The sequence below is a fragment of the Gorilla gorilla genome, chromosome 17 (assembly GCF_029281585.2).
Source record: "Gorilla gorilla gorilla isolate KB3781 chromosome 17, NHGRI_mGorGor1-v2.1_pri, whole genome shotgun sequence".
Classification (NCBI taxonomy): domain Eukaryota; kingdom Metazoa; phylum Chordata; class Mammalia; order Primates; family Hominidae; genus Gorilla; species Gorilla gorilla.
The window spans coordinates 92740283-92760675 of NC_073241.2; the positions used below are offsets into that span (position 1 = coordinate 92740283).

At 43.6% G+C, this 20393-nt stretch overlaps 1 protein-coding gene and 1 pseudogene across 1 annotated transcript in view; both read right to left on the minus strand.

Annotated features, from left to right (window-relative positions):
• VPS4B (vacuolar protein sorting 4 homolog B) overlaps nucleotides 1-11541 on the minus strand; it is a 33849-nt gene extending 22308 nt beyond the window's left edge. Inside the window, exon 1 of the mRNA XM_004059504.4 lies at nucleotides 10637-11541. Within this exon, the coding sequence (XP_004059552.1) occupies nucleotides 10637-10663 (27 nt within the window). The 5' untranslated portion in view covers nucleotides 10664-11541. The remainder of the gene's footprint in view (nucleotides 1-10636) is intronic.
• LOC129528401 (26S proteasome regulatory subunit 8-like) lies at nucleotides 11-10879 on the minus strand (annotated as a pseudogene).
• Nucleotides 11542-20393: the final 8852 nt, after the last annotated feature.

Sequence of the window (20393 nt, forward strand, 5' to 3'; positions counted from 1 at the left end):
TTGAGGGAGGCAAAATAACAACATTTAAATCAAAGCATAAACATAAATTTGAAGTAAATAATCATACTGAAATTTTTTTTTTTTTTTAAGCTTCGCAGCTTGCTGGGCTGTGAAAGAAAACAAAAATAAGTAAAAAATAAACAGTAACTAAAAAATCATTTTTTTCTAACTCACAACTGTATTTTATTATAAATTACAAGTTGATAAGATGCAAATTACATTTGTTATAGGAATAAATACTACTGAATGTTACTTTAGTACCAATCACTAACATTTACATGTAATTTTCACTTAGCTAAAGTTAAATTTAGGGCTAATAAGAAATAATAGAATGTGAAAATTCAAACTAAACAAGCATTTAGAGAAATTCTCAAAAATTAAATGCTGCTTTAATCTAAAAGATATAACAATAGTGGAAATGTAAATGGGGTGAAACCTCTTCAGAAGCAATGGGGCAATGAAATATCAAGAATCTGAAAAATACTCATATATTTCAATCCAGTAATTAACTAAAAGGTTTACTGAGCACAGATATTAACAGAGAGGTCTTTTAAATAACAAAAACAAAACCTGGAAACTTAAATCATAAAGGATGCCACAAAACAGAATACCAAAGGATCACTAAAATAACATTAAGAAATATTTGTAATAACATGGAAAGTGTTAATAATGGGAATTTTTAAAAAGCAGGACACAACTTTTTGTATGTAGCAGGAATTTATTTGAAACAACAGCAAAAAAAAGCAGCACAGGAAAAAGATGGGAAGGAAATTTAACAGAGCTTATCTTTGATAAAACTTCATATATTTTTCATTTTCTACTTTTTCACATCTTCTAAAAAATGTCCATAAGGAACATGGACTATTTTTGTGGCATTTTTTTAAAAAGTCCCAGAAATAAATCCATACTAATAAAGCCAAGAGATTTTTGAAAATGATGCAAAAAGCCAGTCAATGGCACCGAGTCAGGCTTTTTAAGAAGTGGTGCTAGAGGAACTAGACATCCATAAGCATACACTTAAAAGAATTCTGACTTAAACTTGATACTTCCTACAAAAATTAACTCAAAAATGGATCATAGAATTAAATGTAAAACTACAAAACTTTTATTCTTATTTATTTGTTGAGACGGGACTCCATCTCACTATGTCGACCAAGCTAGCCTCAAACTCCTGGGCTCAAGTGATCATCCTGCATCAGCCTCCCCAAATAGCAGGACCACAAGTCCACACCACTGCACCCAGCTAAAACTTTTAGAAAAAACATGGAAAACTTAGGATCTGGGGATGGGCAGAGTTCTTTGATTTGACATCAAAAGCATACTATATAAAAGAAAAAAAAGGTAACTGGACCTTATGACAAAACTTTTGCTCTCTGGAAGATTTTGTTAAAAGGATGAAAGGACAATCTATAGACTGGGAGAAATATTTGCAAAACATATCTAACAAAGAACTAGTATCGAGAATACATAAAGAACTCTCAAAATGTAACACATATCTACATGTGAAAAAACTGCACAAACACAACCACACCCACACACACAAAAACACATGAGGACAAGTAAAACTGGGAAAATATGAGTAAGAGTGGTGGAACGTATCAATGTCAATATTCTGGTTGTGATATTGTCCCAGTTCTACAAGATGCTGCCACTGGAGACAACTGGATAAAGGGAATGCTGGATTCTCTGTATTTCTTACAACTGCGTGTGAATCTACAATTATCTCAAACTAAAATTCTCCTGAGCTCAGGAGTTTGCGACCAGCCTGGGCAACACAGTGAAACCCCGTCTACTAAAACACAAAAAATTGACCAGGCGTAGCGGCGGGCGCCTGTAGTCCCAGCTACTTGGGAGACTGAGGCAGGAGAATTGCTTGAACCCGGGAGGCGGTGGTTGCAGTGAGCCAAGATCATGCCACTGCACTCCAGCCTGGGCAACAAAGTGAGACGTCACCTCAAAAAAAAAAAAAAAAATTATGCACAGATACATACAAATAAAGGGCAAACATGATTTATTAAAACATTCCAACTGGATTAATTTAGGTAGTAAAACTATTCAACAGAAATAGGTGCCAGTAAAAAAAAATGAAAATTGACAGTTGTTACAGATATTAAAAAGTAAGTATATAACATAAGCAAAAAATCATTCAAACAATGCAAAAACCAATTATGTGTAAGAATATTACATTTGGGGCAGTTGAGCATGGATTGGATATAGCTGGGCTGAGATCTGTAAATGGGAGGAACAGGTCTCCCGCTGGAAGACCATGCTTCCTCTATTGTAGCAGGGAAGAAAAACAAATGGTTTACTTCAGAATTGATAAAATGTAATAGTTAGGTATCTCACAGGTCAAGTAGCCTAAATTCAAAGCTAAATTTTCAAAAGTTTTATCAGCTAGTATATGAACATAAAACATGGAGTCACACAGTCAAGTGGTGGTTAGGTCAGACTGGTCATATAAAAATGCACCACAGCCAAGATTGTGCCACTGCACTCCAGCCTGGGTGACAGAGTGAGGCCGAGCACAGTGGCTCATGCCTGTAATCCCAGCAGTATGGGAGGCCGAGGAGGGCGGATCACTTGAGGTCAGGAGTTCGAGACCAGCCTGGTCAATATAATGAAACCTCATCTCTAAAAATACAAAAAATATTAGCCAGGCGCCTGTAATCCCAGCTACTTGGGAGGCTGAGTCAGGAGAATAGCTTGAATCCGGGAGACAGAGGTTGCAGTGAGCCAAGATCACGCCACTGCACTCTAGCCTGGGTGACAGAGCAAGACTGTCTCAAAAAAGAAAAAAAAATGCATCTCAAAGCCTCACTGGTTAAGTCACATAGCAGAAAGAAATCCTTTTTCTTTTTTCTTTTGAGATGGAGTCTCACTCTTGTCACCCAGACTGGAGTGCAATGGCGCCATCTTGGCTCACTGCAATCTCTGCCTCCCAGGTTCATGTGATTCTCCTGCCTCAGCCTCCCCAGTGGCTGGGATTATAGGCACCCACCACCATGCCTGGCTAATTTTTGTATTTTTAGTAGAGATGGGGTTTCACCATGTTGGCCAGGCTGGTCTCAAACTCCTGACCTCAGGTGATACACCTGCCTCAGCCTCCCAAAGGGCTGGGATAACAGGCGTGAGCCACCGTGCCTGGCCTAGAAATAAGTTCTTCTTATCCTAACTATAATTTTCTTCTCAGGTGATTCTGAAATGCTCTGCCACTCACCTCTTCAGCCACTTGTTCCTCTCATTCAGTCAGGCCTCACTGAGGCATCACACTGATTTTTATTAAGTTAAATCTCTTATACTGGAGTGGGTATTATTTAAGCATCTAGCTCCAAACATAGTGCTAATTAAACCAGCCTTTCCCTGATGATAAGAATGTCTGTATATGGCTTCTGAGCACTTGAAATGTGGCTAGTGTGACTGAGGAGTGAGTTTATGTAATTAAAATTAAAATTAAAATTAAAATAGCCACATGCAGCCACTGTACTGGGTGGCACACGTTAAACCTTTAATCGAAGACGATGAATTAAGAGGATATGCACGTTTTTTTTTCTGCTGATGAATGCCCCCATTTCAACCTTATTTCTGTTAACATTTTTCATCTGAAATAAAATTAACCATGTCTGTTAGCATTTTTCATTTGAAATAAAATTAACCATGTCTTCTATGGTTAATTCTGGAGAGCTAATTATTTTATTTTTTCATTCCAGAAAGCTTTACCGGAGGGATCCATACAAAGGACATCCCCGCACTTCCATAGTTTCTTGATGGACATGTTTTACTCTCTATCCTTCTGCATGACGCTGGCTACTGCTATCTCAAAGTCCTCCTGGGTGACATGCACTCGCTGTTCCCTCAGGGCATATACGCTGCTTTCTCTGTATATGACTTTCACTTCAGCCCCTGATGCTCCTGGCATAAGCTTGGCAATTTTTCTCTGGTTGATCCCCTGGGTCAGGTTCCTTTTCAGAGAATGGATCTTCAAAATGTCCAGCTGGAATTTAATTTTTCTGTTGATGTGCCCTGAGTGAAGCAGCGGTCCATGATAACCTTGATCTTCTTGGGGGCCTCAAAGCTGTCCAGTTGGTTGAGCAGTTCCAGCACGATGTGCAGCACTTCACTGTCCCCTCCAGAACCCCCCTCCAGCTGCGAGGAGCTGATGGAGCTGATGAGACAGATGGCAGGTCCTCATGCCGTGACAAACAGCTCCCTCACCATTCTTGGCCCTTCCCCAATGAATTTCTATACAAATTCAGAGCCAGGGATATGAACAAAGGTACAGTCTGTATGGTGAGCCACGGCCTAGGCAAATAGTGTCTTCCCAGTGCCTAGAGGTCTGTACAGCAGTACCACCCTGGGCTGTGTGATACCCAGTGCTTCAAAGAGCTTGGGATGCTTAACAGGCGGCTCGATCACTTCTGTGATGTCCTTAATCTGCTTGTCCAGTCCACCAATCATCTCTTAAATCAAGGTTGGCACCTTCTCCACCATCACTGGTGACACCAGTGGGTCTACTTTGCTGGGTATGATATTGTGCAGTGTGTCGCTATCATTTCTTAGCGCCCCCCTGGCAACTGGGTCTCATGTCATTGATGTCGCTGTTTCTGTCCACATCTAAGACAAACTTGCCCTTGGGATACACCTTGACTAACACCTTCTCCTTATTCATGGCCCAGACTACTTCCCTTACACAGGAGCCCTGTTCCTGCAGCAGCTGTAGCTCCTCCTGCAATAGGTGAACTTCTGCACTGAGTTCATTCATTTATGCCTGCAGCCTCTGGAGGTCCTGGCTCTTATCATTCACTACTGACTGGAGTTCTTCAGTCTCAGACAGATAATACTGGCAGAGTCTGTTGCCTGTCTTCCCCTCTTCCAGCTCCATCTGCTCTGGTCCATCAAACATTATCTTCCCTCTTCAGCCAGAGCTAATTTTCTTTCTGAATATAATCCTCACCATCTCCCTTGCTAACACCCTAGTTCAATCTGCTATCATATATGTCAAAACTACTACCCAGCCTCGTGAGTGGTCAGTCTTTTCCCACCCTTGCTACCTGAAAACATAAAAGGTAACCTTTGATGGTCTCCCATTAAAAACAATAAAATCCTGATGCTAGAGCTTATCTACAAGGTCTGAAATAACCTGGGCCCTAGCTATGTGTGGTTCTCCCCTGAACCCTAGAATCCTCCTGCACTCAGGCAGCCCGAGCAGTTGGACCCTTCCACCTAGAATGCTCTTCCCTCCTTTCCCCAGATAGATGCATCATGTCTCCTTTCCAGTCCTAGTTCAGATGGCAAGTCCTTAGAGAGGCCTCCCTAATTTGCTATAGCAAAGGCTGCACCTCATCCCTTCTCTTTGCTATCTTCCCCCACTGCACTCTCTCATCCCATCACTGTCATTGTATTTACCTGTATGCTCACCCACTGGCTGTCTCCTTTAGGGAGGTAGGTTCCACGAGGACAGGACTTCACCTTGAGCTACCCATGCCTAGAATGGTGCCGGCATACAACGGGTACTCGAAATTGTTTAACGAATGAAAAAAAAAATTCCCTACTCCTTTTTCAGTATCTTCTTCCTTTTGGTTACTTCACTTCTGTCATTCTTAACAATTTCTCTCCACTAGATATTTCCATCAACATACAAACAACCCTCCTTTAAAAAGTCTTATTTGACAACAAAACACTGTTTGGTGTTAGTTCTGTTTCTCTGCTACCTTTTAGAGCCAAAAATCTCACCAGAGTGGCCTCTATTCTCTTTCCTGTATCACATAATAAAACGGCTCCTATCAAGGCTCTCTAGCATGCTAGATCCAAACTCCAGCTCTGTCTTCTTGATCTTTTGACATTTTACAAAGTTGATTATTTCCTCCTTCTTGGACACTGTCCTCTGCTGAGCCCCCAACCACCACTTTGCTGGTTTTCCTCCCACCACTCTGGCTCCTCCTTCTCAGCCTCCTTCATTGATTCTTCCTCTCTTATGTGACAATGAAGTATATTCATCAGGTGTGGGCTGGGACTCACTTCTCTCTGTTTCCTCCTACCCTACATCAGTGACTTAAGGCTGATGATCTTTGTGTGTGCGTGTGTGTGTCTGAGCATGCATATGGTTTTTTTTTTTTTAAATTTATTGGCTTCTCTCTTCTATTAGAATGTAAGCTCCAGGAGAACAGTAGTTCTGTCTGTTGTCTTCACTTCTTTATATTCCCAGAGTCTAGCACAGTGGCTGACACAAGACTGAATGACTGTATCACCCCAGGATCAGTCAGGATCCAGTTATCCATATGGAAGTATAAAGGTTGGGAACATGTGGAATTGTCCTTTTCCACTTAGGAGTCCCAGACACATCCACCTTAGAAAACCCTGAGAAATGGGGTAAATTCTACAATTACCTACCCTCAGGAGAAAAGCTGTCCCAGGCCCTGTCTGTCAAGACCGATTCTTTCTCCTCTGCTGTGGAGCTGATCCCCACCTTCCTCCGCTGACGTTTACTCCATCAATGACATGCCTATCAACTGTTCTCTCCAACCTTTCCTTTTTTCCCTCAGCAGAAAAATGTGTTGTCCTATCTCAGACTCACATCTGCAGAACACAAACTACACACCATCACTCCTCAGCTCCTCGGTTCTCCTCTCCCTATATCTCACTCATCTCTTTGCCTCCACAGCAAAATCCCAAAGAATACCCATGTTCATCCCAGTTTCCTGATCTCCTATTTCTCCCACAGCAATGCTTTCTGCCTCCTGATAGTCAAATCTTATGCTTATCTCACTCCCTCTCCACAGCATTTAACACACACAACAAATACCCTGACAGTGTCTCCTTGCCTGGCTGTCATGACACCATTTTCTTCTACTTTTAGTCTTTTTTTTTTAGACAGGGTCTTACTGTGTCACCCAGGCTGGAGTACACGGGTGTGATCACGCCTCACTGTAACCTCCACCTCCTGGGCTCAAGCCATTCTCCCACCTCGCCTCTGGAGTATCTGGGACTACAGGCATGCACCACCACACCCAGCTAATTTTTGTAGAGAGGGGGTTTCACCATGTTGCCCAGACTGGTCTCGAAGTCCTGAGCTGAAGTGATCCGCTGCCTCGGCCTCCCAAAACACTGGGATTACAGGCATGAGCCACTGCGCCTGGCCTGGTTTTACTTTTGATTAATAATTCTTGTCCAGGCTCCCATTTCTCTCTCTTTAAATGTCGCTAATCCATAGAATTTCTAACTTGGTCTTTGTTTTGCCTTATTCTGTAAACTCTCCAGGATGTGACTCTGTATGCCTACAACCTCTGCTACCACCTGTACGCTAATAACTCCCAAATCCTTATTTCCAGCCTAGTCCACTCTCCCTACTTCTACACATATGTATGCAAGTATTCACCGGACATTTCCATTTGATTGCCTCCACAAGCATCTCAAACTCAACAAGTTTAGAACCAAATTATTTTGCTCCCTTGCCCTGGCCCCAAATAGCTCTCCTTTTGTATTCCCAGAACCAATCCCTACCTGAGTTGGGTACTCAGATACCCAACCCAGAAATCTGGGAGAAAACCCAGACTCTTCCTCCTCCCTCACTTTTAAAATGCAGATACAGCAGTGAGCAGCGGCTCATCACGCCTGTAATTCTACCACTTTGGGAGGCCGACGGGGGTGGATCACCTGAGTTCAGGAGTTTGAGACTGGCCTGGCCAACACAGCGAATCCCCGTCTCTACAAAAATTAGCTGGGTGTGTTGGTGCATGCCTGTAATCCCAGCTGCTACATGGGGGGCTAACGCAGGGGAATCGCTTGAACCTGGGAGATGGAGGTTACCATAAGCCGAGATCATGCCACTGCACTCCTGCCTGGTCAATAGAGTGAGACTCTGTCTCAAAAAAAAAATAAATGCAGATACAAGCTTGACTCTTCTCCATCTTCAATTTTTCTCCTTTGATCAATCCTTTCCACTTTATTTGAATGGATACTCTACTAATTTGGCCCCTTACCGCCTCCCATCCCACAGACCTTGCCTCCTTGCCCAGTACACTTTATTACAATATACTGTAATAAAAGTGATGTGAATGTGGTTTATCTCTCTCAACATCTTATTGCACTGTTCTCAACCTTCTTGTGATTATGTGAAATAATAAAATGCCTACGTCATGATATGAAGTGAAGTGAATGACACAGGCATTGTGACATAGTGTTTCAAAATTATGAACTATTTATTCTAGAATATTTCATTTAAAATTTTTGGACCCAGGTTAACTTTGGGTTATTGAAACTGTGGAAAGTAAAACCACAGGGAAGTGGAGACTACTGTGCAGCTTTATTACATTATATAATTTTGATTTTTAGTTATCCGCATTCCCTCATTAGATTATAAGCATCTGGCCACAGAGATTTTTGCCTTGTTCAGCAGGAAGTTAATCATTACATGAATATTAATCCAAATTTCCTAGGTTAGAAGGTTGAAAACGTTGAATGAGAAAGCACACATGTGAACCTACCACTAACAAAATTACAATTCAAGATCCTTCCTGCTTAACAGTAACAATTATGCCTTTAATGTTGGTCAGTCTCTGGCTGATTCACTGAAGAACAGCCAACAGTCCAATTCAAGTATGATGCATTCTGGGGCCGGGCACGGTGGCTCACACCTGTAACCCAGCACTTTGGGAGGCTAAGGCGGGCGGACCACTTGAGGTCAGGAGTTCAAGACCAGCCTGGCCAACATGGTGAAACCCTGTCTCTACTAAAAATAGAAAAAATTAGCCAGGCGTGGTGGCAGGCGCCTGTAATCCCAGCTACTCGGGAGGCTGAGGCACAAGAATCACTTGAACCTGGGAGGTGGAGGTTGCAGTGAGCCAAGATCACGCCACTACACTCCAGTTTGGGCAACAGAGCAAGACTGTCTCAAAACAACAACAAAAACCTGCAAATGATGAAGATTATGTTGTAGAGTATCGAAATCACATGCGAAGTCTCTGACAAATGAAAAGCTGGTGGAATAAAAATTGTTAAAAAGCCAACGATGACAAGATGGGCACTTCAGAAGAGTCACCTTTAATACTCAAGTGAAAAATACTTCTACCAAATGACCAACGCTTTTTCCAAATACGTTTACCAAAAAGAACTTTTCCAAATAGGACTACAAAAAGCTACAAAAAACTCAAGTGAAGATTGCTGAATCTTAGTTTAATACAACCTTGGTGAAAAAGATAGTCATCCGGGCACGGTGACTCATGCCTGTAATCCCAGCACTTTGGGAGCCTGAGGTAGGCGGATCACCTGAGGTCAAGAGGCCAGCCTGGGCCAACATGGTGAAACCCCATCTCTACTAAAAATACAAAAATTAGCTGGGCGTGGTGGTCGGCGCCTGTAGTCCCAGGTACTCAGGAGGCTGAGGCAAGAGAATCGCTTGAACCTGGGAGGTGGAGGTTGTAGTGAGCCGAAATCACGCCACTGCACTCAAGCCTGGGCGACCATGTAAGACTCCGTCTCAAAAAAAAAAAAAGAAAAGAAAAGGAAAAAAAACACAGACAAATCAACACTTGACTTATTCCACAAAATGAATCATTGTTGCAATTATACAATTATAATATTTTGTGAAAGATAACAATTATTTTCATAATCTTCTAGGTCGATTTTCAAGATGAAAGTCCCAAGCAAGCCTCCTTTCCCACTCTTTTTGTGTATGTGTGTGTGAAATTTTAATCTCTGTTTAAGTGGGTCTACTTTGAGTGGGCTAAGGAGTTCTTCCATTACCTTTGATGCCTCTATCAGGCACTCCAATAACTGCTTGTTCAACAAATTACCGGAAGTCCAAGACGGGGACTCAATACAAGTATTTTAGGCTACTCTTTTGTGCCTTATTGACTTACTGGACTGGGAGTCCTCTACATTAAGCCACATTACATTCTAAACTCCACTGAAGCCCTAGATCCATTCCGGGGATGGAAGACACCATCACATTAAGAAATTTCTTTTCTGAACGAATTCCATTCCACAGAGGACTAACGATTAAGCCTAAAATCTTAAGATTCCATGATTTGTGTACAAAACACTGGGCTCATTGCGGCAGAGGAGGGGAAGTGGAGCCACACAGAGGTTTAAGAATACTCCTCGATCTTACACACTACAATCTGGGAGCCACAGGAGTGTGCACATAAATTCAATGACTTCACGGAGATTGTATGTAGGCTGGCTGTAATCTCAGATTCTTGGTCTGTTCCCATATCTCTACTCACCTGACAGCTCAGAATGAAGGGGTCTGCTGTCAGCTTGAGAAACTAAGACCGAACTATAACCACCCTATTTTCAACTGGTCCAGAATAGGGCTTTGCAAAAATTACGTTCTTTCTTTCTCCCTTAACCCTGATTGGAGAAACCTGCCCAGATCTTGGCTGGTTTGGAAGCGGGAAGTCTCAACAAAAGTGAAGAGTCTCACAAAGCCAGTAGCTCGGGAGACCCCAAGAGCGGGCCAGAAACGACCTCTCCGTTGAAAAACGGGCCCCTCTCCCACCTGCTGCAGGTCCCCGGACCCGCCCTCCTGCGCCTCGACCACAGGCGCGGCCGCTTCCTCCCTTCTCCCCGCCCCCCACCCGCTTCTCGCGCCTCCCCTCAATCCCAGTTCCCTAGGGGGACGGGAGATGAGCAATGATACCTGGAGGTTGGGCGAAGTGGATGACATGGCGGAGTTCCCAGGCGGTTCCCAAGGGAACGAGGGGCGAGGAGAGCCAACAGCAGCAACGTCGAAGCGCGCACGGGGTAACAGCCCTCAAACTGGGGAGGCCGGTGGTTCTCGGACCGCGAAGGGCAGCCTCCCTTCCGGAACTTGTTTTAGACAACACTCTCTCCACCAGAGCTCCGACCCTCCCCACCAAACTTCCGCAATCCCGAGCCCCTCTAGGTTCTGATCCCGCCTCTGCTCCGGGCACTTCCGATTTCGTCATCAGCACGCGCACCCAGTCACCAGACTCCCTTCTCTAGCCATAGCGCAGGCCCTCCCTGGGCCGGGAGAAGTAGCCTGGAAGCCAATCGAGCCCTGGCGGAAGTCGGGCTCGGCGCAGGCGCACTGAGACTGGCCTAGGCGCTGGGCGGCAGCCTGGCGGACCTAGGAGAGCGCAAGCGCGGAAGCACAGAGCCGGGTTTTGTTGTTTGTTTGTTTGTTCCCCACCCCCGGGGACGTCTTTTACTTTGAGATGAATTATTGGCCCTGGCTCCCTTCCCTCCTCATCCACATGCTTCGTTGCCTCGTAGCTTTTGAGTGAAAAACTCATCCATTTCCAAGACCCGCCGACTGGGGGCTTTGGGCTTGTGACTGCGCCTTCACTCCGTGTCCTCTGTGGAATGGGGGCGATCACCGTCCTCGTCTTGGTGAATAATTCAGGAGGGAGTGCGCGGTGAGGCGGCCGCACAGCGATGCGCTAGCAGTCAGGCCGCGGGCGGGTCGGCGCTCGTTCCAGCTTGTTCTTCCCACGCCACTCGGCATCTTCCAAATGACTGTTGTGTTGGGAAGATGAATGTAAATAAGGCGTGGACGGCCGCTGTCCTCGAGTATATGGTCTGAGAGGGAAGCACTTGTCCTGTGAAATGGGCATATCAGATATTATTTATGCCCGTTATGTTTACAAGCAAATGGCTTGAGGAGGTTAAATGCGTCAGGGATTAGAGGCAGAACCAAGGTAAAACCCTTTCTCAGCCTTCCTATGGTTTGCAGCCACCACCACCCTTTTCTTCTTTTCATAGTTAACGTTCTCAAAGGAAAGCAACATAGATGTTTAATCACTCCGTCATTTTTTTCTCACTCATTTCTCAATTTTTTTCTCATCTGGCATCTCCGAAAGAATTAAAGTCCTCTCCTCCTCCCTCTTCATTGGTATTGTCAACTACCCAGTTCTTGTTTGTCCAGCTTCCCAATATTCCTTCTCTGCCTCCTTCACTGTCTCCCTTTCTTACTCGTCCCTGAACTTAAGCTGAATCTACTCGAGTCTGATGTCCTCTTCTCTCTTTCTTCACCTCTGCTCATCTTACTCTCCTCTTGAGCTTCAGCTATCAATAGACTAGAAATCGCTTCAAATCTGGATCTCTAGACCCACCCCATCCCCTGCCCAGCATTTACAACAGCCTCCCAGAGGTTTCCTTCACAGGGTTTTTCTGCAAGACAAATTCAACATACTCAAATTAATTACCTTCTATCCTAAACTTCTTTCTCTGGTCTCTCCTTAGAATAGTATTGCCAAATCTGTATCATCCAGGCTCAAAGCACAGAGCCCTCTCTCTGCCCTGCATCTACCAGTCCTTTCTTCCCACTTGTGAAATTGCCTTCGCAAAATGATGACTGAGACAGTGAAAGAGATCTAACTTAACCAACTCCATCTTACTTTTAACCTCCAAGCTGTCCTTGTACATTCCTGGGCATAGGCTGAACTAACTGTGGGAGAAACTGAGTTTATAATTTAAGCAAAGATGGGCCGGGCGCGGTGACTCAAGCCTGTAATCCCAGCACTTTGGGAGGCCGAGGTGGGTGGATCACTTGAGGTCAGGAGTTCGAGACCAGCCTGGCCAACATGGTGAAACTCCATCTCTACTAAAAATACAAAAATTAGGCCGGGTGTGGTGACTCATGCCTGTAATCCCAGCACTTTGGGAAGCCAAGGCGGGCGATCACCTGAGGTCAGGAGTTCAAGACCCACCTGGCCAACATGGTGAAACCTTGTCTCTACTAAAAATACAACAATTAGCTGGGCATGGTGGTGTGTTCCTGTAATCCCAGCTACTCGGGAGGCTGAGGCAGGAGAATTGCTTGAACTGGGACCCAGGAGGCAGAGGTTGCAGTGAGCTGAGATCGCACCACAGCACTCCAGCCTGGGGTACAGAGCGAAACTCTGTCTCAAAACAAACAAACAAACAAAAACTAGCCAGGCGTGATGGTGCCTGTCTGTAATTCCAGCTACTTGGGAGGCTGAAGCAGGAGAATCACTAGAACCCAGGAGGCAGAGATTGCAGTGAGCCAGGATCACACCACTGCACTTCAGCCTGGGCAACAGAGTGAGAATCGGTAAAAACAAACAAAACAAAAAACCCCTCTTTTATCACCAGTAATAAGCCATGTTGTTATGATGGAACCCCTGATGTGGAGAAGGGCACATTACCTCTGTGGTATGCTTCCCAAACCTGTAACCTCAATCTAATCATGAGAAAACATCAGAAAAATTCATATGGAGGGTTTTTCTACTTCTACAAAATAACCAGTGCTCCTCAAAAATGTCAAGATCATAAAAGACAAGGAAAGACTGAGGAACTGTCACAGATTGTGGAGACTAAGAAGATGACAGCTAAATGCAGTATGGGATTCTGGATTGGATCCTGAAACAGAAAAGGGCCATGAGTTGAAAAACTGTTGTAAGAATGAGAATAAAGTCTGCAGTTTAGCTAATAGTATTTTATCAATGTTAATTTCTTATTGTTGATAAATGTACCATGGCTAAGATGTTAACAGTAGGGGAAGTTGGGTGAAGAATATATGGGAATTCTCTGTATACCTTTGCAACTATTCTGTAAGAGTTTACTTTTTATTTTTATTTATTTATTTATTTATTTATTTATTTATTTATTTATTTTTTGAGACAAAGTCTCGCTCTGTCACCCAGGCTGGAGTGCAGTGGTGCAATCTTGGCTCACTGCATCCTCCACCTCCCATTACGATTCTCCTGCCTCAGCCTCCCAAGTAGCTAGGATGACAGGCATGTGCCACCCTGCTCGGCAAATTTTTTGTATTTTTGTAGAGATGGGGTTTTGCCATTTTGTCCAGGCTGGTCTCAAACTCCTGTCCTCAAGTGATCTGCCTGCCTCAGCCACCCAGTGTGCTGGGATTACAGGCGGGAACCACCACACCCAGCCTGTAAGTATTATTATTATTATTATTTATTTATTTTTTTTTTTTTGAGACGGAGTTTCGCTCTGTCGCCCAGGCTGGAGTGCAGTGGTGCGATCTCGACTCACTGCAAGCTCCACCTCCCGGGTTCACGCCATTCTCCTGCCTCAGCCTCCCGCGTAGCTGGGACTACAGGCGCGCGCCACCATGCCTGGCTAATTTTTGTATTTTTAGTAGAGACGGGGTTTCACCGTGTTAGCCGGGATGGTCTCGATCTCCTGACCTCGTGATCCACCCGTCTCGTCCTCCCAAAGTGCTGGGATTACAGGCGAAGTATTATTTTAAAAGGAAAATTTTTCATTTTAAAATTCCTATTCCCTGGGACCTTACATTTTAGTGGAGTAGAAACTTTTAACCGTTTACATATTTAAAATGTAAATATGTTACATGCATAAGAGTTTTGCATACATTATCTTATTGTATACGACAAGGTAAATCTTAAATATCCCATTTTTACAAAAGAGGAAACAGGCCAGGCGCGGTGGCTCACGCCTGTAATTCCAGCACTTTGGAAGGCCGAGATGGGCAGATCATGAGGTTAGGAGATTGAGACCATCCTGGCCAATATGGTGAAATGCCATCTCTACTAAAAATACAAAAACTAGCTGGGTGTGGTGGCACGTGCCAATAATCCCAACTACTCGGGAGGCTGAGGCATGAGAATCACTTCAACTCAGGAGGCAGAGGTTGCAGTGAGCCAAGATCGTGCCACTGCACTCCAGCCTGGCGACAGAGCAAGACTCCATCTCAAAAAAAAAAAAAAAAAAAAAAAAAAGAAGAAAAAGGGAAACAGCCTCAGAGGTATCAGTAGAAATCCCCCCCAATTCATTCAGCTTTTATATGGCGGAGCTGGAGTTTGACCCAGGTCTTCTGACTCCAGGGTGACAAGTGCTAGGATAGAGACAGGAAGCCCTGTGGGACCACAGGAGAGAGAAGGCTTAATTCTGAATGAGTGGTTAGGGATGTCTTAGGGAAAGTTCACCTAAACTGAAGTTTAAAATCTTAATCTGATTTTGACGGAGTGCAGGCCGTTTCAGGCAGAAGGAAAAGCAGAAATAAAGGCGCGGAAGAATAAAGTACCTGCTCTGAGGAATCCCTGGAATGTAGGAAGCAGAGGTGCTGTGGGGTTGGAGTGGCAGGAGATGAAGCTAAAAATGCACCAACTGGCACTGCCAGTTAGAGGCTTGGAATAATGAGTTTGGACATTATTCTGTAAGATATGTTGAAAGCTTCCCTCTTCATTCTGTCACTACCTCCTGCTTTTCTGTCTTCCTGTCTTCCTTCTTGGTAGAGTTGTGATTTGGTCAGTTGTTGGTTTCATGAAGGTGGATCTGACAGTCCTTTTAGGATACACCAGAAAGAGAGAGGAGGCAGTAAGATCAAGTGGGAGGTTCCTGCAAGTGTTTCATTTTAGAAAACAAGGGATGCAGAGCCCAAAGGGATATTCCCAGTTCCTGCAGTGCAACCCCCGTTCCTTGCCTCTTGGGCTTTGAAGAATAGATTCTTGCTTCTGGCCTGGTGTGGCTCACACCTGTAATCTCGGCACTTTGGGAGCCCGAGGTGGGTGGATTGCCTGAGGTCAGGAGTTTGAGACCAGTCTGGCCAACATGGTGAAACCCTGTCTCTACTAAAAATACAAGAATTAGCCGGGCATGGTGGCGGGGGCCGGTAATCCCAGCTACTCGAGAGGCTGAGGCAGGAGAATGGCTTGAACCAGGGAGGGGGAGGTTGCAATGACCTGAGATCATGCCATTGAACTCCAGCCTGGGCAACAAGAGGAAAACTCCGTCTCAAGAAAAAAAAAAAAAAAATCCTGGCTCTTTCCATTGCTTTCACCAATTCAACCTGTTAAAATCATACTATTCCTCAAGTGTCAGTTCCAATGTCACTTCTTCAGGAAACTTCTGAAATCTCTCTGAGCTCTCATCGCACTTTGGACCTTGAATTGCCCTTAGATCACACATGCCAAGTGCCTAACACAGTGCCTGGTGCAGAGCAGATGCTCAAAAATTGTGGATCTTACTAGCACAGTGTTCTACTTTTCTCGATGATAAAATCCCCAAGGGCTAAGACTTCATTTTATTCCATTTACAACCTACCCTCCCTGCCTTACCACCTACATGTACAAAGAGGGTGTGTTCTTAAATAGCCAAGGTTTGTTGAACAAAATGGAGTTTCCCTGCTGTGATCAAGGACTTCAGAAATTAGGAAGGTCAGTGGGGTGGCAGGTGGTGTTTGTGTATTCAGCCTTCGATAGGATCTCACATGCAGACCGCCCACGACTGAATTCATTTCACTCAGACCATGTTAAAGGACATGCATAATATTAATATTAAGGTCCTCCCCTCATGTGCACCCAGAAGTCAAGTCTCTACTTGTTGAGTTTTCAGCTTCCTCCCTGATCCGAAACATAACTTGAAGGAAGGCAAAGTACTGACAGGGCTGATCCCATGAAAGTGACTCAGGCAGTTGTCAGGCAGGAAGCTGGTTGAGCCCATCAGGTGACATTCCTTTCTGAATGTGCTCAGCTACCTTGAAGGCCCAGCCCTTTCTCACTTATTGCTATTCATTTTATTCATATGAAGCCACAGCCAGCTTATGGACTGATAAGGAGGTGTGGGAATCAACCCATCAATGTCATTCATTCAGCCATGTGATGGAGGGCGTGGGGATGAAGCAGCAATTCCTCATTGCTGGTCATATAAGGGTGAACATGACATAAGGCATTAAGCACAGAAGAAAAGATGACGGGTCTGCCTTCAAGAAGTTTGCAGGCTAGAATAGAAAAAAAGAGAAAAGAAGTTTTTTTAGCCGCACCCGGGTAATTTTGTATTTTTAGTAGAGATGGGGTTTCGCCATGTTGGCCAGGCTGGTCTCAAACTTCTTACCTCAGGTGATCCACCCACCTCGGCCTCCCAAAGTGCTGGGGATTACAGGCGTGAGCCACCGTGCCTGGCCCATCTTGTTTTTATTTAATTTAATTTAATTTTTTATTTTTTGAGACAGAGTCTTGCTCTGTCGCTCAGGCTGCAGTGCAGTGGTGTGATCTTTGCTTACTGCAACCTCTGCCTCCCAGGTTCAAACGATTCTCCTGCCTCAGACTCCCGAGTAGCTGGGACTACAGGCGCACACCACCACACCCAGCTAATTTTTGTATTTTTTAGTAGAGACGGGGTTTCACCATATTGGCCAGGCTGGTCTCGAACTCCTGACCTTGTGATCAGCCCGCCTCAGCTTCCCAGAGTGCTGGGATTACAGGCATGAGCCATCGCGCCTGGCCTTCTTTTTACTCATATTTTCACTGCAGTTGGTTGAGCCTATGGATGTGGATTTATGGATTTATATGCTTTATAAAAGCATATAAAACAAGGTATTCTTGTGTTGTATGTGTTGCACATATTTTACTGTGTTAGTATTTGGGTCATTACTTTTTTGGCATGAAATTTATTATTCTTTTTCTTTTTTGCTGTGTTGAGAAAGAGCTTACCCACTAGTAGATTATTTAAAACAACAACATCATACCTTTGTCTTCTTCCAGTGTGTTCAGGGTTTCACTATTGCATCGAAATCTTTGACCTGTCTGGAATTTATTTTGGTGTTTTATTTATTCCAAATGAGTAGCCAATTGTTCCAATATCATTTAGTTAACATTCATCTTTTCTTCACTCATTTGAAAGGGCGGCCCTTATTGTGTACCATTTTCTCACAAGGATTTGTCTGAATTCTTGATGATGTTTTAGCTATTCCTTTTAACCACCTATTCTTACTCCAACAAAACTTATTACAATGGCTTTATAATACATTTCAGTATCTTGTGAGACTGCCCGATTTCTTCTAAGCAGAATGCAACACTACTTAAGGGCTCAGTTTCTGATATCAGAATGCTTGCTTCAATTTTTATTTTTTATTTTTTGAGATGGAGTTTTGCTCTTGTTGCCCAGGCTGGAGTGTAATGATGCAATCTCAGCTCACTGCAACCTCCGCCTCCTGGGTTCAAGCGATTCTCCTGCCTCAGCCTCCCAAGTAGCTGAGACTACAGGTGCCCGCCACCACGCCCGGCTAATATATTGTATTTTTAGTAGAGACGGGGCTTCACCATGTTGACCAGGCTGGTCTCGAACTCCTGACCTCAGGTGATCTGTCTGCCTCGGCCTCCCAGAGTACTGGGATTACAGGAGTGAGCCACCACGCCACCTTCAGAATCTTGACTCTAGCACATAGTAGGCAATTACTCAATCTCTCTAAACTGCTGTTTCTGCATCTATAAAATGGGGATGGTATTACTCTCTGTCTACTGGGGCTACATGAGAATTAAATGAGACTAGAACATCACAGGATTGGGCTCAAAACATAGTTAACACTCATTAAATGTTTGCTATCAAAAATTTTCAGAATAGTTCGGATTTTTCTTACATTACTTTTCCACATGAATTTTAGTATTATTTGTCAAGTTCCACCTAAAACATTTATTTATTTTGTAATTGAATTGATATATTAATTCAGAGTAGATGGACACATCGTTATAGAAATGAGTTTCCCTCAGGTTTAAAAATCATGATACGTCTTTCTTCAAGTCTTCTTGTATGCTTTTTTTTTTGACGGGTCTCGCTCTGTCACCCAGGCTGGAGTGCAGTGGGGTGATCTTGGCTCACTGCAACCTCCACCTCCAGGGTTCAAGCTGTTCTCCTACCTCAGCCTCCTGAGTAGCTGGGATTACAGGCACGCACCACCATTCCTGGCTAATTTTTGTATTTTTAATAGAGACGGGGTTTCACCATGTTGGTCAGGCTGGTCTTGAACTCCTGACCTCGTGATCTGCCCACCTCGGCCTCCCAAAGTGCTGGGATTATAGGCATGAGTCATGGCACCCGGTTTCTTGTATGCTTCTTAGCAGTGTTTTATATTTTTCTTCACATGGTTTCTGAACATTTGATTTGGATTTATCTCTAGGAATTTTACTGTGCTATTGTTGCTATCACAAGTAATATATTTTCTTCCCAGATTTTCTAGCAGATTATGGTTTATATACAGGAGACCATGAATATATGCAGGTTGATTTTGGCAGACACTTTGTTTCTAATCGATCATCTACCTATTCTCTGAGGGTTTCTAGGCAAATGATGAAAACTTCTGCAAACAATGATACCTTTGCCTCTTTCCCATACAAAGTTAAAAGTGTCAAGAATAGACATCCTTATGTTCTCCCAAAGTTTAAAGAAAATCCTTCTAGTGTCTTATAAAGAATCATTTAACACATGAAATATGGTTATATTAGTTTTCTATTGCGGCATAAAAAATTAGCACAAACTCAGTGGCTTAAAACAACATACTTTTATTGTCTCACAGTTTCTGTGGATCGGGAAGCCAGGCCCAGCTTAGCTATGTTGTGTGCTCAAGGTCTCACAAGGCTGAGATCAAGGTGTAGGCTGGGATGCATTTTCATCAGCAGGCTCAATTAGGGATGGATATGCTTCCAACTGCCTATGATTGTTGTCAGAATTCATTTCTCTGGAGCTGTCGAATTCATGACAGCTGATAACCTGCTTCTTGAAAGCCACACACAGACACACAGACACACACACACACACACACACACACACGCAGAGTTTCTGCTGCTTCAAGTCTCTTACTTTAGGGAAAGCTCATACCCTCTTTAAAGGGCTCACCTGACTAGGTAGGACTCACTGAGGATAATCATCCTTTTGATGAATTCAAAATCAACTACTTAGGTGCCTTAATTATATCTGCAAAATCCTTTCACCTTTGCCATATTCTATTGGTTTGAAGCAAGTCACGGGTTCTGCCTGCACTCAAGGAGAAGGAAATTACACAGAGGTATGACTTACTGGGGTGTATCTGCTACAGTAATATTTCAGAACACATCTCTATAAAGGAGATAGGAAAAATTAATGTTCTGCTCTTAACATAAGAGAAATGTGTAAGATTTCGTATTCTAAATGCTATGCTCACAAGCAACTATAAAATTTTTGTTGGTGCTATATATATGTGAATATGTAATTTACATTTTATGACTAAGACAACTGTTGCATTTATTTAGATATCAACAATAGATAATAAAAAAGAGGAGTGACCAAAGGCAGATGCTTATAAAGAAAGGTAAAGCACTGACTTGGGACATTGTATGGAGGGGAAGCATTTGGTTTAGAAAAGAGGAATTAGTTTCCCATATCCTGGAAATATGCTGACCAATACATAGTCCAGCAGCAAAATTCATCTGGATCTAGAAGCTCTCATTGTCCACTGAGTGCCTCTTCTCCAGAGTAACTCATTCCAGTTGTCTTTTGGATTGGCAAAATTTGGAGTGCCAGGATTGCTGTCACTAAATCAACACGCAGATCTAGGGTGAGAGTATTGGAGTGGAATCATTTTTATTCCAAAAATCCACCTCTTTATTTCTCTTGGACTAGTTTCAGGAGAATTTAGGTTCAATTTCAGGAGTTCCCCCAGCACCAAATAGTACAAT